The 27359-nt window shown below is 40.5% G+C and overlaps 2 protein-coding genes and 1 long non-coding RNA gene across 10 annotated transcripts in view; 2 read left to right on the top strand and 1 right to left on the bottom strand.

The window, feature by feature from the left end:
* CARF (calcium responsive transcription factor) overlaps positions 1-11804 on the bottom strand; it is a 70113-nt gene extending 58309 nt beyond the window's left edge. For all 6 annotated transcript variants that reach the window (XM_073306466.1, XM_073306467.1, XM_073306471.1 and 3 more), the window contains exons 1-3: positions 11702-11804; positions 5771-5892; positions 3828-4052 (exon numbers count right to left, since the gene is read on the bottom strand). In XM_073306466.1, the coding sequence (XP_073162567.1) occupies positions 3828-4052; positions 5771-5881 (336 nt within the window). In that variant the 5' untranslated portion in view covers positions 5882-5892; positions 11702-11804. The remainder of the gene's footprint in view (positions 1-3827; positions 4053-5770; positions 5893-11701) is intronic.
* LOC140895823 (uncharacterized) lies at positions 3429-7587 on the top strand. Its single transcript, XR_012154358.1, has 3 exons — positions 3429-4044; positions 5707-5826; positions 6342-7587. It is a non-coding gene; the product is annotated as an uncharacterized LOC140895823 (long non-coding RNA).
* A 410-nt stretch (positions 11805-12214) lies between the features above and the next one.
* Positions 12215-27107, top strand: WDR12 (WD repeat domain 12). 3 transcript variants are annotated; one of them, XM_073306463.1, is made up of 13 exons: positions 12298-12405; positions 13318-13412; positions 14273-14367; positions 15464-15570; positions 16747-16862; positions 17232-17386; positions 17732-17777; positions 19684-19769; positions 19985-20125; positions 20244-20349; positions 21449-21581; positions 23754-23826; positions 24766-27107. In XM_073306463.1, the coding sequence occupies exons 1-13, from the start codon at positions 12365-12367 to the stop codon at positions 24841-24843; spliced, it is 1272 nt and encodes a 423-aa protein (XP_073162564.1). In that variant the 5' UTR covers positions 12298-12364; the 3' UTR covers positions 24844-27107. The 3 variants fall into 3 exon arrangements, with proteins under 3 accessions (XP_073162565.1, XP_073162564.1, XP_073162566.1); XM_073306464.1 differs by lacking the exon at positions 23754-23826 and having other exon boundaries at positions 12215-12405; XM_073306465.2 differs by lacking the exons at positions 12298-12405; positions 13318-13412; positions 14273-14367; positions 15464-15570 and adding an exon at positions 15590-15654.
* The last annotated feature ends 252 nt before the right edge of the window (positions 27108-27359 follow it).

The following is a 27359-nucleotide window of genomic DNA, read 5'->3' as shown; positions in this document are numbered from 1 at the left end:
ATAGTCTTATAAAACTGCTGTATACTGACATGACGTATTATGGACGAGCTGGAATTAGAGAAGTTTCAGGACATTCTTCATGAAACCTGGCAAACCAAATTATTTTCTTTATGGTAGATAGTCTCTGAGGTAATAAATAGTTTTAGCCTGTGGAAAAAGGTAAGCCCTACCTAATAAATATTCATCTTCTATTTCTAACTTTTTTTTGGGTTGGTGTCTGGCTTTTTTAAAAAAACACACACACACACACACAATTTGGATGAGTGAGGTGTCTTTTTAATTGTAATTTTCTGTAGATCTACAGTATATGCCAGCAAAAAACTTTGGATCAATGGTTTTTTTTTTAACTTTAAAAAAAGAGAAAATGTAAGACCTGTGAGGCATTGTTATATGCAAATTAATCAGGGGAGAAAGGAAGAGGAAGAATATCATTGGCTGACTTACCGCTGATGCCATATGTGACGTTGCACTCTATATGATTTTATGAAAATATGGTAATAAGTGTGAAATATAATGTAACTGGAATATGCTTCATGCAAAAGGTCTCTTGTAAGGAAGCTTACATTGTAAGGAAGCTTATCATTACAAAGCTTATAATCTACTGAGTGTGTTCATCCTATTTACATGAATTTATTATTCTTGTATCTGAAACTAGAAATATGAAATATAACTCGGAGTCCTATTTTATTATGCAAAGTGTGGGCCGTTAATGGTGGTTTAGAATCTTGATGGCTCCCATTAACTAGGACAATTGACTGTAGATGGCTCTGTTTACTTGCAAGCCTTCCTGTGAGTTAGGCCAGGTAGAATGAAGGCTTGGGGTCTCACAGGACATGTGACCATGTCACCTGTTACTGGAATCCATCTTAAACCTGGTGCTTTTCCATTTAGAAGGAGAGGTGGGGACCCAAAGAGATAAAAGATTCCTGCCTTGTGCCAAAGGTATATAAGGGGGTGGAACAGAACAAAGGGGGCTGCAGTCATGAGAAATCCCCTAGCTACCACCTGAGCTGGAACAAGGACTGTACCTGGAAAAAGACTGGGCCCAGACTAGAAAGGAGACTAGTCTGTGAAAGAAGCTTATTGGAACATCTCTGAGAGTGAGATTTTATCTATAATCAGTTCCTTAACGTATTAGGCTTAGACCTGCGTGTTCCATTTTAGTTAACTTGGTAACTTACTTCATTCTGTCCGTTATTACTTGGAACCACTTAAATCCTACATTTTATATTTCATAAAATCACTTTTGCTTCTTACTGAACCCAGAGTTAGTGACTAATACCTGGGGGAGCAAGCAGCTGTGCATCTCTCTATCAGTGTTATAGAGGGCGGACAATTTATGAGTTCACCCTGTATAAGCTTTATACAGAGTAAAACGGATTTATTTGGGGTCTGGATCCCATTGGGAGCTGGGTGTCGGGGTGCTGGAGATAGGTGACTTGCTGAGCAGTTTTTGACTAAAAAGTCTGCAGCTTTGGGGGCGTGGACCAGACCTGGGTCTGTGTTGCAGCAGACTAGCGTGTCTGGCTCAACAAGGCAGGGTTCTGGAGTCCCAGCTGGCAGTGGAAAATGGGCTCAGAGGTAGTTTCAGCACATCAGGTAAGAGTCCCAAGGGGGTCTCTGTGACCAAACCCGTCACAGTGGTGTAGTTGAGCAGGATCTGTGCACAGCTGATTGCTTTGAGACACTGGTAGTGATTTTAAGTGAGTTTTAAGTAAGCTGGCTGGAGAACAGACAAAGTGGTTACCGGTTTGTTATTTTCTGTTTGCTTATTTCAGGTAAGGGAAATAGGGACAGAAAAGTAAGCAAAATAAGTAAGAGTGAAGATCAGAAGAAGCTAGAACTGCACAGGTTGTAAATTGCCCAGAAAGGCTGAACACTGGGTGCTGGAAAGTCCCTGTTAACTAAGAAGCCCCTGAGCTGAGTGGATCTCAGTTTCAGTGAACTGCTGTGAGGTGTGGCCTAACCTCTGGGTCTGTGCTGAAGCTGACCGGAGCATCTAACTCAGCAAGACAGGAGTGGAGGGGTGCCTATTCTGGCAGAAGGGTTGTTCTCTGTAGTATCCCAGGTCATCGAGTGACCGTCTCAAGGGAAGACAAATGAAAATTGATTTGCAATTTTCCCGGAAAAAGGCTGCCATGAAGGCAGAAACAGACAAACAAAGGGCTGCACACCAGCAAGCGCTGGATTTAAAAGACAAAAAGATTGAAGCACAGGAAGATGCTCAGGAGGAGAAGAAAAGAGAACAGGTAGCAAATGCCCTGTCCAAAAAAAAAAAAGAAAAAAAAAAAAAAGGAATTTTAGATTTACTGCCTCCGCCATGAACAGTGTCCAAGTCTCTGGCAGTAAGTTCGGGAGGAGGGTGTGACGTTGCACTCCATATGCTTTATGAAAATTGTTAGGATATATATATTCAGGCCTGTACTCTTAAGAATTTAGGTGTATTCTTATCACTCGGCTAGTTATAGAGGTATAAAAGAAAGAATCAAAATCACTGTCTGCCGGTGTAAGGTCCTTCTCTTACTGTGACAGTCTGAGGCCCTGTTCTTAACCTAAGGTCTTTGGCTAAGCAGCAGAGGCAGCCATAAGCTGGGAAGCAGCCGGTCACATTCTCACATTCCAAATTAGTCACATTGAAATACGGTGCTATTGGGCTGTTAGGAATACAATCCTGTCCTGATGGTGCCTATCGCCTCCAGAGAAAGGGAAGTGCCTAGAAAATGTAAAAGGAAACTTAGTTTGATAGCATCCTGTCTGACAAGAACTCACTTATCAATAGCTCGGATGTGAAATCCTCACTTCTGTATCGTTTTGTCATTATAGTTCCCACTTTGCTATTGTTTGTCTGTATAACCTCTGTCTGGTTCTGTGATTGTTCCTGTCCGCTGTATAATTAATTTTGCTGGGTGTAAACTAATTAAGGTGGTGGGATATAATTGGTTACATAATCATGTTACAATATGTTAGGATTGGTTACTTAAATTTCAGGAAAATGATTGGTTAAGGTATAGCAAAGCAGAACTCAAGTTTTACTATATAGCCTGCAGTCAATCAGGAAGTGAGTGGGTGGGTGTGTGGGTGGGGGAAATGGGAACAGGGAATGGGGGTGGGGAAACTGGAATCATGTTTGGCTAAGGGCAGGAATGGGAACAAGGACACAGGTGTAAGGCTCTGTGGTGTAAGAGCTGGGAAGGGGGACACTAAGGAAGGAACCTGGAATCATGCTTGCTGGAAATTCACCCCAATAAACATCGAATTGTTTGCACCTTTGGACTTTGGATATTGTTGCTCTCTGTTCATGCGAGAAGGACCAGGGAAGTAAGTGGGTGAAGGAATAGCCCCCTAACAAAAATATGCTTGGAATGTGAACATAATGTAACTGGAATATGCTTCATGCAAAAGGTCACTTGTAAGGGATCATTACAAAGTTTATAATCTACTGAGTGTGTTCATAATTCCCAACATTCAGCAAAAGTGGCTCATATGATAGCAGAAGAAAGAAGAGGAAAGAGTAAGCAGTAAAGGGGAGAAAGAAGAATGGGAGCATTGTGGACTGTTCCCACTGTAAGATGGTCTTCTATATAGTTTGAGAATAGGATAGAAGCACATTAGATTTTTATGAATTAAAGTCAGTAATGGCTTAGCTCAGGATCTGGAGACCTGAGCAGAGGCAACTGAGAACTAAATAAACCACTCAGAGAAGGATCACCTTGTTCCCAGAGTTGGAAAATTTTTATACAGAAACTCTAAAACACTTCAGGACAATTGTCCTGAACATTGTTTCTCTTTTGTGAGCTCAGCAGATGTGTGGTTTTATATGTACTCACCATCTGTGTACTGGAATCCCCTAGTGACTGTAGTTCATATAGAGGCTGGCCATTCTGGTCTACCAGATGGAACTCTTCTGTGGAAAGAGGTTGAGCCTGGGATAGCTGGACTGGTGTATTCGATGACACAGATGAATTGTCTGAAACATGCACTGTGATGGGCAACACTGCTGGAGAGTCATTCTGTTCAAATGATGGATCCCTGGAATCCATGCAGGTTAGATGCTTTTATAGAGAAAAACAGTGAAATATACTTTAATCTTAGTATCAACTTGTTATTTCTATTTTAAATAATAATTTAAATATATTTTATAGATTACTTGCTACGTTTCATTCTCATAGGGAACTTTCCCCCCAAGTGTTCAAGTGTCTATTGGCTAGTGATTTTATTTTCTGCTCCTGCTTCCGTGATGAAAATATTATTTTCTGTCTCTGCTACGGTGAAGCAAAACTCCTTGTACACAAGACTTGCTTCCAAAACTAGTTACATTTCAAAATAACATCCCTGGATCCACCCAGAAGACTTAAAACCAAGTAGGAGGACAAAGGTATAAAAGGAAAGCGGGGGGTGGAGGGGTGGGGGGGGGGCGCGGAATTAGCTAATATAATCTCCAAAAGTAATTTTAAAATTCCCTAATCATTTTTAGTTCAAATTTCTTAAAAAGCTGTAAATATACTACTTGAGTCTCAAATCAATACTTTCATTTTTGGCTGTGAATAGAACCACAACATAGAAATTGACACAGTATCTTTGTCAAATTTTATATAAGAATATGAAGCATGGAGGCAGTACAAAAAAGCAATACAATGCATAAGCTCCATATGGCAAGACTAAGAAGCAATGGGCTATGTAAATGTCTCTTAAAATCTATATTTATGATCTCACCAAACCTGTCAAACTTGGTCTAGTTATACGCATTCCATTTTCGTTTAGCAGCTATCAGCTGAAGCTAGGAAGCTTCTGCACTATTAGCAATCTGGGTGCACTCAGAAACAATACTAGACTGAAGGGAAAAAATGTATAAAAACTCCAAAGTAGACAGCTCTCCTGTAAGAAACCCATATGATGGAGTGGTTTAATGCCATCTGAACAACCTAAAAAAGAAGAGTGGAATTTGCTTAACTTCTTCCAGTAATCACACATTCATTATTTTCTGAACCTTTATGACCTAATCACTGGTACAACAGAAAGTTTGTTAACGACAAATTCTAATAACTGGAAAAATGTCTCTAAGTTCTATATGCAGGTCAGAAACTGGCCACATACATGAAAAATCTAGTACCCATTGTTGTACTTTCAGTAAACAAAAGATTTGTGGCTTGGGGCCTACAAATAAATTAGAGTAATGGCAATGAATGCCAGGATACAGGATCACATTGCCAAAAGAATTATTTCAAATTGTAGAATTAACTAAGAAACACATATGCATGTTGTCTGGATTAAAGACATTTTGATTAGAAATAGATAACTACAGCCAAAATTCTCACACCTCAGTACCTAAAATTAGACTCCTACATCAAAATGTGCACAAATATATACAGCCTAATTTTCATAAGTGCTGAATACCTACAGCTTCCCACTCATTTCAATGGATATTTCCATCAGTGAAGGAAAATCTTTCAATAATTTTTAAAATGAAAAAAGTTAATACAAATACACACATTGAAAGACAAAGTGTTTTTATGTGATTTTCTAGCTTTGCTATCAGAATGCAAACTGATGAGAATCATGCCAGACATTCACTCATTCCAAATTAATCTGTATTAGAAATCAATGTAAAGGCAGTAGTATATGTTGTGTAAAGCCATTGTGAAATAATGAGAGAAAAACAGATTGCTTATTGATGTGCAGGGTAAACAGGTTATTATTATGTTGCAGACTCTTCACAGAGGATGGAAAGAAACCAGCTTCAAACACAGTGATGTCTCAACTAATCTCTCACCTGAAACACTTGGTCATCTGTTTCTGACTCTCCTGTACTATTACAGTTGACTACCAGTAAGTCATTAGATGTTTCCATGCTGACGTCATGGTCAACTCCATTTTCTTCCATTACAGGGTAGCCTGGAAAAGTCACAGTACTTTATTTCAGCCTCCCATCCAGGATGTACTTTTACTTTATCCTATAGGTCACTGCATTTATTTTTTATTATTTTTTAATGTAGATCTTATGAATTCAGGCAAAGCCTCATCCCATTTGAGGCCAATGGCAAACCTCCCATTGACTTCCATAGGACTGTGATATAGCCCTTATTTCATAAGGTGCCAAAACCTGACATATCTTTATTCAGTTCTCACCCAAGAAAAATGTCAATTGATTTCTACAGGATCATGGACAGGCCCTTACTGCAAAAAGTTTTGCTTTAGTAAGATTGGCAGATTTTGATCTATTGTTTGTGCATATATGTAGTTTTATACAAAAAGTGACCATATACATTTATATAATTAATGTCTTTCATCCAGAGGGATCACGAAAGCACTCTATAAAATTTTCACTAATGGATTTTTTACAGTGAATACACAAGAATTGCTTCACCCATCTCTGACATTCTGCTAACTCTGGAGTGAAATGCAACAACTAATACTTAACCGTGTCAGAATGAAGGCAAACATCTATTCTGCTAATTTACCAGGGGCATTTTTAGGCAGGAAGAATGAAGTTACCCAAACTGTAATTTGGCTAGGACCGTGGGACGAACAGAAAAAGTGCCAGAGGCTTTTAGAACTTCAGTTGTACCTCTAATTCCACAGAAGGCACCTCCAGCAGTACAGTTTCCCAGAACACAACATTCAAGCATACAAAGAGACGTGATACCTACCACTTTCTGCAGGACCCAAATTTTGCCTGGACTGAGCACTTTTTATCTTATGCAATGACCAATAGAACGCCCGGTGAGTTAATTCATTCCGTATGTTAAAGTGCATCACACACCATGAAATATACATGGCATAAAACAGGGCCATCTTTGTAGAAGAAATTTGAATTTTGGTATCCTGATTTTTTCCAGGGTTTTTTCCTCAAATAATATTCTTTTAATAAGAAAAAGTATTCCACAGTTATGTAGCTTGCATATTGTACACGCTTTACACATTCCATCAGTTTTATCAGTGGAGCTGATAAATTGCTGTAAGTGGACCTATTTGGCTTTGCCTTTCAGCCTCTATTTCCTTCATCATCAGAGCTTCCAAGTTCCATCAGGTTAGCTGGTAAATTATTTGAACAGAAACATTCAGCCTGTGGAGCACACAAGTTCGTCTGGCTAAGCCACACGAGGTGGATGGAAAAGGAAAGCCTGACCTATCTGGCTTTTGGAGCTAAGTGAATCACCCTTCAGAGATAAATTCTTCCAATGCATTTGAACAACATTCCAACTTCAAACATATCTTTAAATTTATTTAACCTATTTTCATCAAACTTGGATTTTTTAAGATTTTCAATTACTATACAAAATGACAGGCTCCTAATTTCGAATATCTGCCATGTTTAAACCAGATCGCAGAGGGAAAGCATTTTTTCCCCCTCAACACTCCCATACTGCCAAAACACCGTTAGCTTAAACTTTCAAAATAATTTCACTTTTGGGGCTGAGACCAAATATGGAAAATTTCAGTCACAGATACTAAGGATGTCAAGAGCAACAGAAAAAAATTGGAAATTGAATTTTATTAGTATTAAATGTATTATTAATCTCTCTAATAAAAATAGTAAAATAATGTTTTAGTCTAAGCAATAGAATTTAGCCTTTTGAGAAAAATTAAGTGTACTGTCTGCAAAATGGCTTTCCACAGATGTAATTTTAATATCTCATTTAGGAGTAAATAAATATTTAATAATAGATTACAAAATAATAGTTGCTATTATGTTCTTCAAATCAGACAGTTCAGTTACACATATGTTGAAGATTTTGCCTGGGTCAACCTCTATACCCAAATAACTCCCTCTCCCTTTGATGTAACATTTACAAATCTGAAATAAAGCTATCAAATATATCTGGATTCTTTAAAATATATCTGGATTATTTAATAGAAACATTTATTTTATACTATAAATTATATAAAATGTTGAGGATGAAGTTCTATTTTCATATTGGTTCCTCTATAGGCCTTTCTGTGTGTGTATGAACGAATTTAATGTTTCTGTAGCGCTGGATTGAAAGCAGTGCTCTCTGCAGGTGTCAGATAGGTACAGCACAAACACTTGCACTACCCGGCCAATAGGCCTCAGCTCCACCTTGTAGGGGTAAAAGGATAGTTTACAGCCATTGGCTATGTCTACAGGAAGAAATTTTAAAATTTACCACAAACACTGGCAAGTGGAAGTGCTAGCACAGGCAAGGTGTTGACGGTGTTAAACACAGAGAAATATATACCTGTTCTGAGAAGGGTTACACAACAGGAGACTTAAAATAATAGCTACCACCTGGAATCCAGTGGTATGCTACTTCTCCCAGTTGACAGTGGAGCTGAACCACTGTAGCTTTGATGAGAATTGTTAGTGACGAAGAAAAAAAGCCTACGGTAGACAGAGACAATGCCCATTCAGTCCTTTATTACTCTGATGAGACTATGGTCACCAGTAGCAGTGGTTCTTTTAGTTATGTACTATATGTTCTTGCCAACTAACTTATTTTGCGTAGGACACCAAACTCTAGAGAGGGACTTATAAGAAGCTCTTACTCTAGTCAGAGCACTATTTTCTAAAATTTTATGATGGGTTTATTAATTTTTTTCACCCAGAATATTTTATCATTTATTTTGTGTATTTTCTTTCTTCCAACATTTTAGAAATTTATGACATTTTTAGGTATCAATTAATAGAAACAGTAACCTGGACATAACAAGCAGTGGTTCCCAATGAGTAGCAGTTCCAGATTGAAGTGACTTTAAGTTCTCTTACCAAGCCTTGCTTCTCTTTTCCATAGATCTATTATTGTGAGGCCTCCTACTCAAGGCAGGGAAAGAGTAGTCCCTAAATGCAGATTGGAGCACTAAGATTTAGAACTGAACTTCTAATTATTCTCATGACTACAGTATTGTAGTTAGAGAAGAAAACTAAGCTGCAAAAGGGACAGGTTATTCCACTGCTCTGGCAGATAAGCATGCTTTGCACAAGAAGCATACACTGAAAAAACAAAAGGGGATCAGGAAAAATACAAAGACTTCTTGAAATCTGAACCTTGGAGTTTCAAACAAAGGTACAATCAAATTTGATGTGTGCAATTTCATATTTCCAATAAGAGAAGTTATGATGAGTAAATACCTTGCTGCTGATCTTATTTCCATCTTACGATAGAAAAAAAAGTTTTAAAGTTAGTTATGTCTAGGGCCCTATCAAATTCACAGCCACGAAAATCTGGTCTTTTGCCTGTTTTTACCCTATACTTTACAGATTTCACGGGGGGAGATCAGTGTTTCTCAACTTGGGGTCTCAATTTGGGGTCCAGACTGAAAAGGGAGTCGCGGGGGGGGGGGGGTCACTAGGTTATTGGGCGGGGGGTCATGGTTTTGCCACCCTTACTTCTGTGCTTACTTCAGAGCTGGGGAGCCGGAGAGCAACAGTGTTGGCCAGGCCCCAGCTCTGAAGGCAGTGCCCTGCCAGCAGCAGCGCAGTAGTAAGAGTGGCAATACCATACCATGCCACTCTTTCTGCTGCCTTCAGAGCTGCGTGGCCAGACAGTGGCAGCTACTGATTAAGGGCCCAGCTCTGCAGGAAAGGAGCACAGAAGTAAGGGTGGCAGGACCATACTATGCCATCTTTACTTCTGCACTGCTGCTGGTGGCAGCTCTACCTTCAGAGCTGGGCTCCTGGTCAGTAGTCGCCGCTCTCAGCAGCGCAGAAGCAAGGGGAGCAATATCGCAACTTCCCCACCCCTCACCCTCAACTCCTTTTTGGGTCAGAATGCCCTACAGTTACAACACCGTAAAATTTCAGATTTAAATAACTGAAATCATGAAATTTATGATTTTTAGAATCCTATGACCAGGAAATTGACCAAAATGGACCATGAATTTGGTAGGGCCCTAGTTATGTCATACTCAAGGAATCAATAGCAATATTGTCCCCAGTTTTCCAGGAAAATAGTGCTGAGTTAGAAGAAACAGTTTGAGACAGTGACACAGCCTCAATGCAATTAAATGCCCCCCGCAAAAGAAGTGTGTTTTATGAGACATTTCTACATCAACTAAATCATTACTAATAGGCACAAGTGACAGTAAAGTAATTGAGCATATTCAAGTGTCATGGCCTTCTCAATGAAAATGAGTTACATTGGCCACACACATATTTGTAACATATAACAAAAATTTTCTTAATCTTTGTCATGAAGGGAGCTAAGAAAGACTCAGTAACTGCTGACCAACTTATATAGTGCCTTTCATGTTATTCCTATAAATGATAGTAATTATTCAGTAGGCTTTTAAAAATAATTGTGGAAAAGCCATTGCTTAGTGTCTTTCTGCAATCATTAACTAGGTGTACAAATTACAGATATAAAATAATAAAAAAGCATTTACATCAATTACACTGGCAAGACGCCACTTTTTTAAATATGTATTTCTGAAGAAAGCATCTCTTACTAATTTAAAACACCAAGACAACCCTTCCTTCTCCATCAGTTTACCCACAGAACCATCACACATCATAGACAGACACAGCTACTGACTTATAGCGAGGCCATAACTAACCGTTAACAAGCTGCAAAAGGAATCAAACAAATGCAAGGTATCCAGCCAAACATCTTTTTCCAACATACTGAATTCACTTATAATTACAGTATTTTTTAAAATCCACCAAATTTGATTTTTAATAAAACTTTATTTTTAGATGTTGTTACATGAACATTAAGGTTCACCAAATTACATCAGTATATCATCAACAGTGAACAAGTACATGAAACATATCCAAGTATACACCAGTAAATCAGTATCTCCCAGAGAATTTTAGAGTAGCAGCCGTGTTTTCGCAAAAAGAAAAGGAGTCCTTGTGGCACCTTAGGGACTAACAAATTTATCTGAGCATGCTCGGGGGTCACATAACTCGACCCCCAAGCGTGCTCAAATAAATTTGTTAGTCTCTAAGGTGCCACAAGGACTCCTTTTCTTTTTCCTAGAGAATTGTACAGGATGTGTGCATACCTGTTTCTATGCACTCATCCCAGGGGCTGTGTCACCAACTCTACCGACACAAATTGAAGAGGGAAATGTCAAACAACGATGAATGGGCCTGTAAACGTCTCATTGATACACACAGCAAAAGCCTTCCGCTTCAAAAGGAAGAAGGCAGTGGGATCTAGGCTTGATACCCACTCTTCCATCTCCCCATGGGTCTTAACCTGAACCCTTAATCTCTTACCCCCCACAAGGGGTACAGTAGGTCAGGTCCTGACTCCAGGGGGCACAGCAGGTCCTGCCCAGCCCCGCCCCCTCACCCCTCCCTGACAGGCAGCGGGTCCTGTCCTAACGACCCCTCTCCCAGCCCCGTCCGTCCGTCCGTCCCCACGCTGAGGGGCTGCGGGGCTGCGGGCCGCGTCCAGCCAGGACTCCGTTGTTCATCCCCCAGTGCGGGGCCGAGGGCAGGGTAGCGGCTCTACCTCGCCTCACGCCGGGCAGCGCGGGCGGCCGCCCTGCCAGGACCTCCCGGGGGCAGAGCCGGGCCCCCGCCATGTTGCCCCCTCAGAACAATAGCCCCGGGGGGGCTGCCCCCCTCCTCCGCGGCGCCGCCCCACAGCCCCATGGCAGCGCTGGGAGCCAGAACGCCCGCGCGCGGCGGTGGTGGGGAGGGCAGACTGGGCGCGGCTCCTCCCGCCTCGGCTGCCGCGAACCCTGCAGGGGAGTCAGGGAAGCGGAGAGAAAATTCAGAACGAGTCTACTCAACCTCGTCTTGGCTCTCGCAGGCACCACCATGGAGACAGCCGTACAGCGCAGGCGCAGCAACGCACTCCTTACCGTGCAATATGGCCCCCACAGGCCACCGTACAACCCGGAAATACTGGCCCCCAAATGCCCTTACTGAAGCAAACAGGATGCACAGGGAAGAAATCGCTACCCATCTGTGAGGCGGCGCGTAGCATGTTGGGAGTTGTGGCCTCCCGCGCTATGCATGCTGGGAATTGTAGTCTCGGGACACCTTGTTGACTGCTGGGCCGCGCTGCATGCTGGGACTGGTAGTTTCCATGGAGCCTGCCCTAAAGAAGGTTGGGGTCTCTGCATTTGCCTCACAGGCTGCAGCGTGGGTGCGTGCGCAAGTCGCTCCCATTCTCACCCAACCTGGAACTGGTGGGTCCGAGCGTCCAGCACGTCTTGACGGCGGCCCTTAAGAGCAGCCCTTACTAATCGCCGGTGGAATGCTCGATCTGTGCGCCTGCTCCGGGCTGATTGACTGCGGCTCCGAGACACGTGCTCTCTCTGCTCCGCGGGCTGGAGAGAGAGAGCTCGCAGCCGGGGCCAGCCTCCTGTCCTGCACCCCGCGTCAGTGTTCAGCTGGGTACAGACAGACACACACACACAGCGCCGGCCCAGCCTCGCCCTCTCCGACCCAATGGCCCAGCTCCAGGCTCGGTTCTTCACCGACAACCACAAGTGAGTCTGGGGTGGCCTAACTGCCGGGGGAACGATACTGATGAGCTATGCCTGGCACTTGACAGAGTCCTGAGCGGTCGCACACCATGTGCAGGCCACCGCCGTGGGGGGTGGGTGGGAAGGAGAGCAGCTAGAAGAAGGGAAATTAAGGCTACTGCGACAGGGCCAAATCTTACTTGTGTGGGGGCGTGTTTTGCAGTGTTGGTTGGGGAGGATAGATTTATTTGCTTCATCTTTCCTGGCAAACAGCATTTCCCAACAAAACTCCATAAACTCCTACACGTTAATTGAAAATGTATCTGTGAGTGCTCCTATAAAATCTGTAATCAGGATTTGCCCATTGGCCCTCATTTTGCTTCCCCTGAAGGCAGAGTCAGCCTCTCAGATTTTAGGGGGAATAGGATCAGGGCTATAAGCATTGGCAAATGTACAGTTGAACGGGGTGGGGCTTTAGCAACTCTTTTAATATTCACTCATTTTCTGTACTTTCCCAGTGCCACTGGCTTCTCTACCAGCTAGATTTTGCTTGGATCTTAGAGATTAATTTAGAGATACTAGAGCGTACATTACGAGCTTCCCAAAGCTACTGTATTTGTGAATGGTAGAGAGTAGGTTTCAAAAAAGGTGAAAAAAAGTGTTCCTGGTTCTTGCTTGGCTACACACAAGTTGAACTTCAGAAAAATCTTACCAAAGGGAGCCTAAACTATACAGTATAATGAGATCAGGATGGGCAGGATTCTTGAAACAGCTGCAACTTAAGTATATGTCCATTCAAACTGCAAAGTGTTTTAATCCCCTCACTTGCAAAAAGAGCTGTATAACAGACTTTTAGATACTATGCTTATTTTGTACCTGTTGAGCTGTGAGTTTCGGTACTTCTCAATAAGTCAATTCCTATTTTCTTCCCTCTAGGTATGTAGTAGATGATGTTCCATTCTCTATCCCAGCAACCTCTGAAATTGCTGACCTCAGTAACATCATCAATAAATTGCTGGAAGCTAAACATGGTATGTATTTGGAAGGTGATTTACCTCTTTTAGAAAAAGGAGTACTTAAAAACAAAAAAAACCCCACATACTAAAGTATTTAGAATCTGTTCATAAATGTGTAAACTATAGGGGCTTAAAATACAAAGGTCCCACTCCTGCAAAGACCTATGAACATGAGTACCTTTGTCTGGCTACATATTTAGATTGTGAGCTTTTCGGGGAAGGGACTGTTCCCGGCCCCCCATTCTATTTATACAGTACTTATCACACTGGAATCTTGATCATCCCCTGTTGGCACTATTGCAATGCTAACAATAAAAATAATTTTGTCTAGATCATCCAACTAAAGTGAAAGAGGAAAAAAAAGAAATTTTAATCCAGTTGACTGACTAAAACCTTGCAGTGTTATTTGAAACTCACCTGACTCTTTCCCTGGTGAGCAGTCAGGGGAGGCAAGTTCCAGAGGTTGGTACCTGGATTTTGGTTAACCAACAACAGAGATGCTCCAGCAGACAGAAATGGAGGTATAATTGGGTTTCGGCCCATGTAAAACTTTAAAAGTTGTTCTTAACTTCTCAAATTGCAACCAAAATTGAAGAGGTAGTACCTTAGAAGCCTGGAGTCCTGGCTCCAGAGATGCTACTAATAGAAACTTAGGTGCTGTTTTCTCCCAGGCATCCTTTGGGTCAAGATCTGCCCTCACTTAAATCTGTGTAATCCCTTGTAGGTCATGGGGTTGTACAGTTGTAACTGGGAGAAGAAGGTGGCCCTTCAATTTATTTGAACTAAATTTAGTTTCATTCCCTAAAAATTGCTCTTTTTTCTGGATTATATAAGTTAAGTCTTGAAATTTAAACATTGTTTCTTGTTTGTCTTAGAGGACCACAAATATGTGGAGTTTGATTTCCTTGTCAAGGGCCAGTTCTTGCGTATGTCGCTGGTCAAACACATGGATGCGGAAAACATCTCAACAGTAAGTCATACGCACTTTCTGTGGACCACACTGTAGGATGATGGGATTTAAAGATCCCGACCTAGACCATTTAATTAGATACAGATTTTAAGTTTGATCTGGTTTACAGTTCTGATTAAGAAAGTTCTCCATATTGTGAATATTCCATGTATTTTTCTTCCTTAGCATTCCTTCGCCTTTCTGATGAAGCCCAGATAATTTCCCTTATTTTCCTCTGAAGACCCTGCATTATTCTTTTGCCCATGGAGGATTCACCAAGACTTGCTTTGGAGCCTGAAAGTGCTCCTAATGACTAGAGTTTTCTATTGAGCAACCTGAGACACTTCCTTCTCCTGTTGTCTGGTTTCATATGGTTCTGGAAGGAGACTGGTCCCATTTTGGTCACCATCAGTGTACTTTTGTCTCCTGCTCTACTAGTCTGTAGCCAGTGGCACTGTGTGGGTCAAATGATCTGAAGTAGTACAGACACTCCACTACTAAGCATGATAAACATAGTGGGGAAAACCTAGAAAAGAAAAGGAACAACATTGTCTTACTGTGGAAATCATTTGCAGCTACTTTTAAACACTGCATTAGTAGTAATTTGGTAAGCCAATAGTTAGCATTGATCTGTAGTGATGTACTTGTACTTAAGGTATCACTCATTTTCTAAGAGCCCAATCCTGCAAACACTTAAGCATGTGTGTGACTTTAATCATATGAGTAGGCCCATTGACTTCACTAGGACTGCTCACCTAAGTAAAATTACACACATTCTTAAGTGTTTGCAGCATTGGGCCCTTAATTTTGAATCTTTGTGCTGGGCTCTGATGCATTGCTACCATCTGCCTTCTGTTCAGTTATGCATATGCTTGCTTGCCAAGGAGTTAGGGCAACCTGAATCCCCATTTGCAGTAGCAGCTCAATCTCTGAGGCAGAGTAGAGTACACACAGTCGTGTGGAAGGTACGGGACTCTGGCTTGTATAGTTGATATCTTTGTCTTTCCAATTGATATCACTGCTCGGAGTGGTTGGGGACTACTGTACTAGATCATTGTGATTGTTTATTTAAAAAGAAAAAGTACACTGACTGGCTTCTTGTCTTTTGAGAGTTCAGGAGGAAGTGGTGGAAATAGAATATGTGGAGAAATACACAGCACCTCAACCCGAAGAATGCATGTTCCATGACGACTGGATCAGTTGTGTTGAAGCTACGGAAGAATGGTATCACAGACCCACTTAAGCCAGTCTTAAGTTTCCATCTTGGTTTCTCCCACTGTCTGTAGCTGATTCCATAGTTCTTTATTGGTACTTCTCTTTAACATAGTTTTCTTCCCATTCCATATTTCTCTTTTCTTTTAAATGATTTTTCTACCTTTTTAAATCAATTGTTTATATGCAGGCCATATGCTTGGGAAAGTAGCTGAAGTTTGAGCTCTTCCATGCTACCTTGACAGTAACTTTAACGCAAGTAGGAAGGTACCATGCATAGGAGTATGAGATTTGCTCTTGGTATGAGTTAATACAGGGGTTCTCAAACTGGGGGTTGAGACTCCTCAAGGGGTTGTGAGGTTATTACAGCGGGGGTCGCGAGCTGTCAGCCTCTATCCCAAACCCCGCTTTGCCTCCAGCATTTATAATGGTGTTAAATATATAAAAAAGTGTTTTTAATATATAAGGGGGATCAGAGGCTTGCTGTGTGAAAGGGGTCACCAGTACAAAAGTCTGAGAACCCGTGAGTTAATATCTTCAGTGCTACTCATGAGTTCTATCTCCCTGAATAAAACAATAACATCCTGCCGTCTTTTTACATTTATTTCTAACGTTTCAACATTTAATACTTCAAATATTAATTCTAAGTTATTACTGTAGTTCCAAAACCCTTATTTGGAGTGCTTTAAAGAAATGTTGACCACACTACTTGTCTTTTCTACCGCAGTAGAACCTCAGAGTTACGAACACCTCAGGAATGGAGATTGTTCGTAACTCTGAACAAAACATTATGGTTGTTCTTTCAAAAGTTTACAACTGAACGTTGACTTAATACAGCTCTGAAACTTTACTATGAAGAAGAAAAATGATACTTTACTTTTTTTTTTTTTTTTTTTAGTAATTTACGTTTAATAGTACTGTAGTGTATTTGCTTTATTTCATCCATCTCTGCTGCTGCCTGATTGCGTACTTCTGGTTCCGAATGGAGTGTGTGGCTGACTGGTCAGTTCGTAACTGTGAGGTTCTACTATAGATATTTCCAGAGCTGTTGTTCACTATTGATTATACTGACACTCCGCCATTTATTAATGGATTGAAAATACTAATATTCTCTAAGTTCCTCATTGAAAAGATCTCCCATGATGCACCATTGGCTTTAAAGAATGTTTTAATATCTGTATCCCCTAGGATTTTGACGGGCTCTTACGATCAGACTTCTCGAATCTGGTCTTTAGAAGGAAAATCCATCATGACAATTGCTGGGCACACAGAGGTGGTGAAAGATGTGACATGGGTGAAAAAAGGTCAGTACACCTTATACTGGTTGGGAGTGGGGCTACAGCAATTTACTGAAAAACATACAGGTTCAATTGCCAACCTAAAAGTTACAGCTATTGTAAGCACCGCTTGTCATATTAAAAATGAAAGAATTCAATAAAATCCCTCAATACTTTTTAAACAAACTCCAGTATTTTCTAATAACTATTTACGTATTCTAAGTTAATCTTCATTAGTATTTGTACATTTAAATTTGTGATATTTACATGAATCTCTTAATTTGTATTGGGTCACTGTGTAATTTTTTAAAATCTTAATCTTGCTTCCTCTAAAAGGATTTTTTAGAAAGACTTCATTAATTGGATTTGTATGTTGGCACTTTCTTCCTTCCTTAGATAGTTTGTCATGCCTGCTACTCAGTGCCTCTCTGGATCAGACTATCCTGCTGTGGGAGTGGAATGTAGAGAGGAACAAAGTGAAAGCCCTTCACTGCTGTAGAGGACATGCTGGAAGTGTGGACTCTATAGCAGTTGACTGCACAAGAACTAAAGTGAGTTACTTGCAGAAGGAGGTCTGTGTTGAGCTAGTGAGTTGTGGATTCTGTGTTGCTTGTTTATGTTTAGAAGTCACACTTTTGTCCTCCGCATGAGAACTGGTCATTTGTTAAGTGTGTACAATTTGTATAAACCTATGTATTAATTGGTGATAGCCTTGCATTTGATGTAATGGAAATAATGTGCAGTACTGAAAAGAAAAGATACATAAAACCCTTAATATTGCACAAAAAGCTGAAGATGATTTTGGAAGCATTGAGCAGAAAGATGACTTTCTGTGGCTTATGTGAACTAGTCGGATTTTACATAATCTTTTTAATAAAGAGTTTCTGTTTATCTAGTTCTGCAGTGGATCTTGGGATAAGATGTTAAAGATCTGGTCTGCAGGTAAGATGAATATTTTATGAATACTTTGCCTGGGATTTTTGGCTCTAATTTAGAGTTTTAAAATGTAATTATCTTCAATGACAAACTTCTGAATAGATTTTATTTTAAATGGGTATTATGTCTTAATTTTTCACTTTTGAAGTTTTTATTTATGTATATAGTTATTCAGTTACACCAGAAGCTCTTATTTTGAAATGTTACCGCTTTTATACATTTTCCATTTCTGAGAATAAAATTTACGTTCCTGTCAGGGTTTTTTTCCCTTAAATATAGTTGCCTCTCAGGGTTGTTTGGAGGATTAAGTAGTATCTATAAAATGCTATTAAGGTCTAGAGCCCTATAGGAAAGCTAAGGCACACACTTAAACATTCTACATAACTTTACTATCATGAGTACGAGTGGTCCCATTGAAATCCCTGAGGCTATTCATGGTAGCAAAGTTAAGCATGCGCATAAACCTCTTTTATTCTTGGCCACTGTAGTGGTAAGTGGCCATCCCTCCCCATCGGTCTTGGGGTGGGGGGGCTCACTACAGTGTGCCTATAAATGCAATGCTTAATAGGGGAATTAGCAGTCTCAGGGGTTCTGGCCCTCTGGGCAGGGCAGAGCAAAAAGCAGTCTCAGGCCATCCAGCCTCAGGTGGGGAGGCTATCAACTCCAGGGGAGGGCTGGTAGCAGGGGGTAGGGAGGTCCAGACCCACCCTACTCCACCGGGTCCTAGCCATGGGCCCTGGCTAGCAGAACCCGTCACCACTGGGTCAGCAGGGATCCCACTGAAACACACGGACCTAGACTCTGGCAACCAAACCGAACTAATGTCTAGTGCCCCAGGGCTACTTCCTGCTACCCCTCTGGAGTTGTACCTCCATCTCCTAAGGTTCCTCCTTTCCCCAGTTTCAGTGGCAGTCCCAACACCCCTTCAGGATCCTCGCCATTGTAGAGCTCTGGCTCAGCAGCAGGCCCAACTGAGCTACAGGGCCTGCCTTTTAAGCTTCCTGTCCTGCCCTTCTGCTTTTGGGGGGGCATGGCTTGCCTGGATCCACCCACCGGGGGTGGGGAGTGGTCCCTCCCCATCAGTCTCAGAGGGAGGCAACATCTCCTCACTATTGTCATTTATTATGGTGAAACAGTAACTGCACCAAGATTGTGTTAGACAGTTCAGTTTTAACAATTTAACTTATGTTTTTTCTGCGATAATTGACACTGTCTTACTTAAAACAGATTGAAGCCCCCAATCTGCACTGACATAATGCGGCAGACCTCTGCACAGATGTAATTACAAGGTCATGACATAAACTTAACTTAAACACTTAGATTTCAGGTATAGATGCCAACTGGGTGTCTTTTTTCCAAATAGTATCTACTGATTTTAGCGTTCAATAGGCTCGTACAGTTTGTAGTTTTTAATATGGACACTAAGAAGTTGTGGATTCTTTTCCTAATCTTCTTTCATAGACATTGTGATTTGAGGGACAATAAATTGACTAAACTGATCCTGACCTGGTGACATAAAATAACCACACAGTCCTTCGCTAGCCAGTTGGATGCCCCCTTTCAAAATGCCCATTTATGTTTATATATAAATAAATGTGTAAATTAAAATATAGAGTGACTGTGTACAGAATATAGGATGGAATTATTGTGTTTTTTTCCATGAAGGAAGGATGGTCTTGTAGATGAGGAATTCATCTGGGATGTAGAAGATCTGAGTTAATTTCTTTGTGCCTAAATTCCTCAGCTGTAAAATAGGAATAATAATACTGATCTAATTGACAAGAGGGTTGAGGATTAAATGTATGTTTGGCAGGCAATTGGATACTATGGTGATGGGGGGCCCATGTAAATATTTAGCGGAGAATGTATTTCAAACACTTCTAAGTCAAGCTTGACTTTCTTTCCATTATAGTGCCTACAGATGAAGAGGATAAAATAGAGGAAGCAGCAAACAGACCAAGGAAGAAGCAGAAAATTGAACAGCTTGGACTAACCAGGGTAAGAAGTGGTCAGGATTTATGTAGAACCTCAAGTGAAAAGCATGGAAATGGAAAATATTTTCCCTTTTTGATAAATATGTGTAGGGGGACATTTCTGATGAAAATATCTGAAAATGAATCTACATACAAACATATTTGTTTGGTGAAATAATGTTTTTTCTACCATAACTAATCCACTATTTTTCTGATCTTAATATTTTATTTAATTTCTAGACTCCCATTGCAACTCTTTCTGGCCATACTGAAGCCATCTCCTCTGTGCTGTGGTCAGATGCTGAAGAAATTTGTAGTGCATCATGGGATCACACAATTAAAATATGGGATGTGGAAACAGGAGGTCTCAAATCAACTTTGGTGAGATTTCTTTATATGTTGTATATTAAAACTTTTCACCAAATTCCTCACCAGTTCAGTTTGAATTTAGAATTTGTACAAGAGTAGCTCCTACCTTATGACTTCTTTTCTTATGCAGACCGGAAACAAAGTGTTTAATTCGATCTCCTACTCACAACTGTGTCGACGTCTAGCATCTGGGAGTACTGACAGACACATTAGATTATGGGATCCCCGCACTAAAGGTGAGCAAAAGTGAATGTGTGGGTAACACAAATGACTTTTTTCAAATTCATAACATGTGTTGAGAGAAGGGAGTACATCTTAACACATTTCATGAGATGCACACACAAACTTTGGTATTTGTCTGTAATAGTGTTTCCTAACCGGGGAGCTAGACCATTTTAGCCAAAAATTAACAGGAACAGTGGGGACAGGGAAAGCTGTATGAACCCAGATCCTTTCCACATTCCATTGCAAAAATGCTCCCATGACTGTGTAAAGTGATGAGAAGCTACCCTCATTCCCTGCCTGCTCTCTGGGTGAGCCTTGTTTCAGCTGACCACAGCAGTAGCTAATTTTAATTGGCTATTATAAGTACTATTGCTTTTTGAGGCATGACTTTTTCATTCTTAATAACTTTCATTCTTTAGATAGTAACTTGGAAAACAAATCAAATTCTTCTCTTTTAAAGACATTTCTTTTTTAGTAAATTTTGAAAGCTGCCCTGCTAACAGCCTTGAAATCTAAAGTCACTATTTATCAGTGGGTTAAATGCCACTGTTTTGCCAGGGTGCCTAAACCCTGAATAGGGGAGACCATCCGTAGAAGTGAAAAAATAGCTGATTACATGTCTGATCAATCTTTGGGCTCCTTACAAGTCTGACATGGCTGCCAATCATCGCAGTTCGTAATCTAGACTGAGACTACCACACATCATAAGCCAGACAGTAATGTCTTTTTAGCCACTACAAACCAGGGCAGATTTGAACCAGTAATCTAGAGATAAAAGGCTCCATATCCCATTACTGTTCACTAGAGCTATTCAGTCATCTTCATCAAAGAAACTCTTTCAACAGTGGAAAATGTGCCTCTTTGGTAACAAGAAGGTGGTTAGATTTTTGTCCTTTCTACAGGAGCTTGTGTGCGTGCGTGTGTGTGTTTTAACCTCTCATGCTGTTTGAAGCAATATTATGACATGATGAGCAGAAGGAACTACCTGGCCCCCACATATGTTAATCTTGACTGCTTCTCATATACTGGTGGATTTTATAAATATCTTTAAACTGACCCGTATACATTTCTGTAAATTGGGGTGGTGGGTTTTTATTTTCTCTGTCCCAGATGGTTCCTTGGTACTCCTCTCTTTGACCTCTCACACTGGCTGGGTGACATCTGTGAAGTGGTCCCCCACACATGAGCAACAGCTAATCTCAGGTTCTCTAGACAACATTGTCAAGATTTGGGACACAAGGAGGTAAATGCCATTCTTTAATATTCACAGGTAGCACTTAGCGTTTCATATAGTCTTGTGACACAGCAAAAGCATATGGGGAAGTTAAATGGAGACTCCAGCTAAATTTCTGAAATCCCTATGGAGATTAGAGACACCTAATAGAAGAGTGAGAAATGCACTTGCCTTTTGCCAGCAGCTCTGTGGCTTGACATTGAAATCAATTGCATTGACCTTCCCACCCAGGATTTCTGTGGCAATACTGCATTGAGTGAGATGACGTGGAAAGAGGTTTCATTAGTAATCTTGCTCGTGGGTTAATTTAAAAAAAACCAAAACTTAGTTATGCTAGCAAGATTTTTAGGAGTATCTGTCTTCCGGAAGGAGCCTAATGTGTGTAGTTTTATTTGCTCCCCATTGTGGACATTTCATAACACACATCTGCAAGGAAAGTAGCAGTTTGTGTCTGAAACAGATACTTGCAAAAGCAAGAGGTCTAGGTCAGTGGTTCTCAACCAGGGGTACATGTACCACTGGGGATACGCAGAGGTCTTCCAGGAGGTACATCAACTTATCTAGATAGTTGCCTAGTTTTACAACAGGCTACATACAAAGCATTAGCAATGTTAGAACAAACTAAAATTTCATACAGACAATGACTTGTTTATACTGCTCCATATACTATACACTGAAATGTAAGTATAATATTTATATTCCAATCAATTTATTTTATAATTTTATGATAAAAATGAGAAAGTAAGAAGTTTTTCAGTAATAGTGTGCTGTGACACTTGTATTTTTCTGTCTGATTTTGTTTGCATGTAGTTTAAGTGAGGTGAAACTTGAGGGTACCCAAGACAAATCAGACTTCCTGAAAGGGTTACACTAGTCTGGAACGGTTGAGAGCCACTGGTCTAAGTCCAACAACATCTGACTTGAAAGGGGTAATTGGTCTAGGGTTTGATTGCGTAATCAATCATAATCAATTTATAATAAGCTGTATACCTAGTAATCTCATTAAACAAGTTGCAGACAGGTGAAAAACTATATTTGATTTTTTCCTATGTTGAACATGGCAGGAGTAGAGATCAAAACTCATGTGAGCTTCTTGGGGAGGACTTCATAGACTTGTGGATATCTGATGTTTGTGTTACCATGCACACCTTCACAACAACAGGTCCCACAAGACTTCCCAAACACAAAAATCGTGCCCTACTCACCAGTAGCCATCTGGGGTAGTCAGCTGCCACAGAGGAGTCGCCATTCTTTTCCACACTGAACGGAGCTTTCATCCTGTTGAGTTGGTGCTACAGTGTTAAGGCTAGCTCACCACAGAAGTACAGTGAATTGTTTCCTCCATTCTGAGTTATGCACGTACTGTTCCTGATGCCACACCTTGAACAACTTTCTCTCACCAGTCCATGGCCCTGGTCAGGATCCAAAAATTGCATTCCCTGAGTGAATATAATCCTCAGATACTGCATAAAAGCTAGCTACTCCAGGGTGGGGGCACCAAAGGTTTTGTCAGTAGCTACTGGACTCTGGTTCTGTTGCTCTGGAGGTGCTCTAAGAACATTCTCCATGGCCTTGCCTCAGATGCTTTGCAACTGCTCTTCAATAGCCTCATCAGAATCCTTTCTTATCGAGTAAGAAACGGGAGCTAAGTGTTCACCTCTGGTTTCCATTTTGTGAAAAGAAGTAGGAAAGGGTACCGTTACCCAAAGTCTTATGGGAGCTTGACCTTTTATTCCACAATTCCTCTGGGCTCCCAGAAGGCCCTTCAAAATTTCCAACAAGGCACTGCTCCAGAGTATACCCAAAAGGCAGCGCAATTTTCTAATGGTGTACTATAGTCCAAGTGTGCATGTGGGGCAAAAGAGCATGTCTTGTGTAGACATCCTGCACCACTGATGCTATCTGACTGGTCTAGTTACCAATGATCCACTTACCTAATGTAGACACAATCGTACAGAAATACATGCTAGAATCAGGAACAGCTGTTGTCTGAATTCAGTGGTTGGGAAGACCAGCAGATGGCTTAATTCTGTTCTCCCCCAAGAAATATAGTGGTAGAAGTATGGTTTTTAAATGTTACAAGATTATAGTGTGCTCAAACCCAGAATTTCTAGGAGCGAAAACTTTGTATATAATTTTACCTAATTTATGATTTATGGCTCTAAATGTCTATCTTATCAGTTGCAAGGCTCCTCTCTATGATTTGGCTGCTCATGAAGACAAGGTTTTGTGTGTGGAATGGACAGAAGCAGGGGTAAGAACTTGAGGAACAGGATTTTATTCCTTAAATGTGTGTGTTTTGGATGGGAAAGGGGCTGATAATGGTATGATTGATGTTTAATTCTAACTAGAGAACAACAATGAGCTTTTTACTATTGGATATCTCCTATTGGTGTGCGTGGATCGTATTCTCCCTTTTGCTTATATGTCATGGAGGAGACTAGAAGGCCTTAATTGTAGAGTGATGGGTTAGGGTGGACTCTCTATAGGGGAAAAGTGGTTGTTCGGTATCATTACCAGATGGCCACCCCCTCCCATCCATGGGGATTATAGGAAAGCTCTGCACCATAGCATTAGGGGGACAAAATCAAGGAAGGATGGAAGTCAGAACAGCCACTCAAGGTGGCATGTTTCTTTCTCTGGACATAGGAACTTATGATGAAAATTACTCCTGTGCTCCTCTAAGCAGCATTTTCTCCTCTGTGGCATTAGACTATGAAGGTAGCATGCACAGGCAGCTGGACCTGGCAAAGGTGTGCTGCCACTTCTTTGTGGTGTGGGCAGGAGCATGATGTTTACCTTGGGGCCCAGCTGCATGTATCTAAGCACAGCATAGGTTTTGGAGACCCCAGCTCCACAGTCCCAGGGGCCCTACCTTAGACTAAGATGTGGCAGAGCAGTGAAAGCCTTATACACTTTCACGTAAGCTTTACCTTTCCCTAAGTGGTTTTAGTAGGAGGGTAAGATATAAGGCTGTATTATTTCTGAATTTGAACCAATTAAAACAGACTACGGGGTTCACAACACCATTGTTTAACTCCTGCCATTTAGCTCTTCAGAGGAAAAACAGAATCAGACTGCTGAGGAATAATTTTAAATATTTATTCAGCTCATAGGTGTTGCCCAGGGACAAAAATTGTGTGGATATTTACTTGGTTTGACAATGGGCACAACTTGTTTTTCCCCATTACAGTTGCTGTTGAGTGGAGGGGCAGACAACAAGCTGTACGCCTATAGATATTCAGCAACAACCTCTGATGTTGGAGCATGAAAATGAATGGCAAGAAGTAGCCCTAACCTGTTGAAGTTTCTAGATAACCTACAGTCCAGCATCTGAAGAAAACTGCCTCCTAGAAAAACTGTCTACTTCTATTTTGTAGCGGAGAGCAGCCATTTCTGGTTTTTGTATTATAGCAACATGTATATGTATTTATAACAGAAAGACAGAACCACCAAGGAACCTCACCCTTATCTGGTCTGATATTGAAATCAAACATTTGTCCCCTTTTCTCTCATAAGGACTATATAAAGAACATTGGAGTTTATTAAAAGTAAAGTGTTACTGAGATTGCTAGACAAATTACTCACTAGACTAAATTATTTTGTATTCATTCTCTTTTTTTATAAAGCTTTTATCTAAAGTTCAGTATATTATGGTCTGAACTCAAGTATGTACTTGAGTTCCACAATTTCCAGTTGCTTCAGTGGGGGCTGGAGGTGCTTATTAGCTCAAGATTCACCCCTCACCCCTGAACAATGTCTGATCCTGCTTCCACTGAAATAAATGGAATTAGGATAAGGTCCTTAATAGGGTTGTGATGCAAATTAAGTCACCCTTATAGTTTCAAGGTGCTCTCTATTGATTTTATTGGCAAATGGAATACTTTGGTTCCTGTCATTCATAAGTTAAGGTGGTGTAAATGTACATTTTAAAAAAAATTACTGGCTAATACTGGAAAAAATAGTCAATTCATTAGCCAGATTAACATACTATACAGTAATACATTAATGGAATATCCAACTACTAGGGAAACCTTTGTTGTGCAGTATAGGGTGCCCAGTCCAAACTGAAGCTCTAAGTACCAGTTAGCAAAAAGACTGCAGAAAAGCAACGTTTTATCAGATCCATTTATTGTAAGTGTCTGTTCTTAACTGGATGCCCCAAGGAGTTGTGTATATGATTTTTTTCCTCTTACCCTCCCCCACATGAAATTAGTAAATCATCTTAATCTGGTGTCCTCTGAGTAATATTTCCTATAAAATAAGGGTTCAACACGTGTGGGAGTTGCCTGAGAATCTCAGTACTAGAACACATTCTTCTGTAACAAAGAGCAAGTTAAGTGCTCAGATCTCTCTCTCTCTCAGTATATTTTCACATCAGCACATAACTTGCATCAGGGAATTTTCTTTTCAGTTTAGTAGAAGCAGTCTGTGCATTTAGCTGGGTTAAGGATGTGGCATTTAATGCACAATCAGGTTTATTTTAGAGGATGTAGATCAACAATTCACCTGTTTTCTGGGGGGAGGAAAATACATAAATTTCACAAGGCTTCAATCTTGCAACAAACTAGTTAGACATTCATGTGGGCTCACTTCCTCCCCTGATGGTACTGTTTTCATTACAAGCGCTAGTGGAAGAGCTCTGCCCCATTAAATAGTATACAAATAATTTTGGGTATCAAAGGAACTAATCATTCCTAAACTACACCTTCTTGTTATAAACCAACCCCAAACATTTAAAGCCTGAGTTTTTGCATTTTTTAAAAATGGTATAGGTCTTGGTTTTCAATAAGATTAATATTTTTACAACATAGTTAAGTCACAGGCTAAGAACAGAGGTCCCCATATCATTCTTCATTGAGGACTGAAAAAATCTGACTTTGCCTGTGCTGCAGGTGGTACCCATGTAAAGAAAGACTTTAGATTTGTTCCAAGAGTCTCTGACAGCAATTAAAGACAAAGTAATTGAAGCAAAAACCATTTATGAATTATTAAAAGGGGCTGAAATTTAGCTCTGTGGGTTTAAATTATTTTTTTTAAAGAATGTAAAAATGTGGTATTTTTGTGCTTAGACATGTAATCCTTTAGCAAAACTGATTTGAAGAGCGGGTCTTGACTGACTAAAGACTGACAGAATGGCCTTTTAGTTGATGGAGGGGGTTCAGAGATCAGTTTGCTCTCCTTATCCTTTTAGAGTATCCCAAAGGCCATTTCTAGGTTTGTAACTTACATTCTTGCCTAGTCTTTATAAAAGTAACTGAGGGAAAAATTCTATTTTCTGATTTATTTTTAACTTGGAAAAGAAAAAAGGTCTGTGGTTTGAATGTATAGTGACATGGACATCTAAACATACATTTTGATATGAATGACTAGAAGTAAATAATGTTCCAAAGGTTAAAATATACATTTTAATTGTATAGGAAAAAAAAAAATCTCACGAACACAATCATTTGAGCTGTTACTGTGTTGTAATCAAAGATACTGCTGCTTAGCTGTGTTCTCCACCAGCAGCCAATTAAAAAAATGGATACATCAGTCAGTGAGTATTATTTCTCTGAATTACCAGTGTGTGAATGGCCTATAGTTCTAGTTTCCACTTATTTTTGTAGCTTTGACAGACAAAATAAGTACAGGTTATACACAAGGGTTCTTTTAAGATTAATGGAGGCACATAAATAATCTTGCCTTCCTTCCCCGCCTCCCCCTCCACCCCATCCCCTGAGCGAACTCATTTTAACACTCAGTCTCATAGGCCTGGGCACTTTTCTAATTGTTTCTGCTGTTGAA

This window comes from Lepidochelys kempii, chromosome 11 (assembly GCF_965140285.1).
Source record: "Lepidochelys kempii isolate rLepKem1 chromosome 11, rLepKem1.hap1, whole genome shotgun sequence".
Taxonomy (NCBI): domain Eukaryota; kingdom Metazoa; phylum Chordata; order Testudines; family Cheloniidae; genus Lepidochelys; species Lepidochelys kempii.
This window is presented reverse-complemented; position numbering and strand designations above follow the sequence as displayed.

What these genes read in the sequence shown, in the direction of transcription:
- WDR12 (XM_073306463.1), top strand. Translation starts at nt 12,365, where the DNA reads ATGGCCCAGCTCCAGGCTCGGTTCTTCACCGACAACCACAA. An exon ending in ATTGCTGGAAGCTAAACATG is followed by an intron (nt 13,413 to 14,272) that starts GTATGTATTTGG and finishes TGTTTGTCTTAG; the next exon opens with AGGACCACAAATATGTGGAG. An exon ending in GAGGTCTCAAATCAACTTTG is followed by an intron (nt 20,126 to 20,243) that starts GTGAGATTTCTT and finishes TTTCTTATGCAG; the next exon opens with ACCGGAAACAAAGTGTTTAA.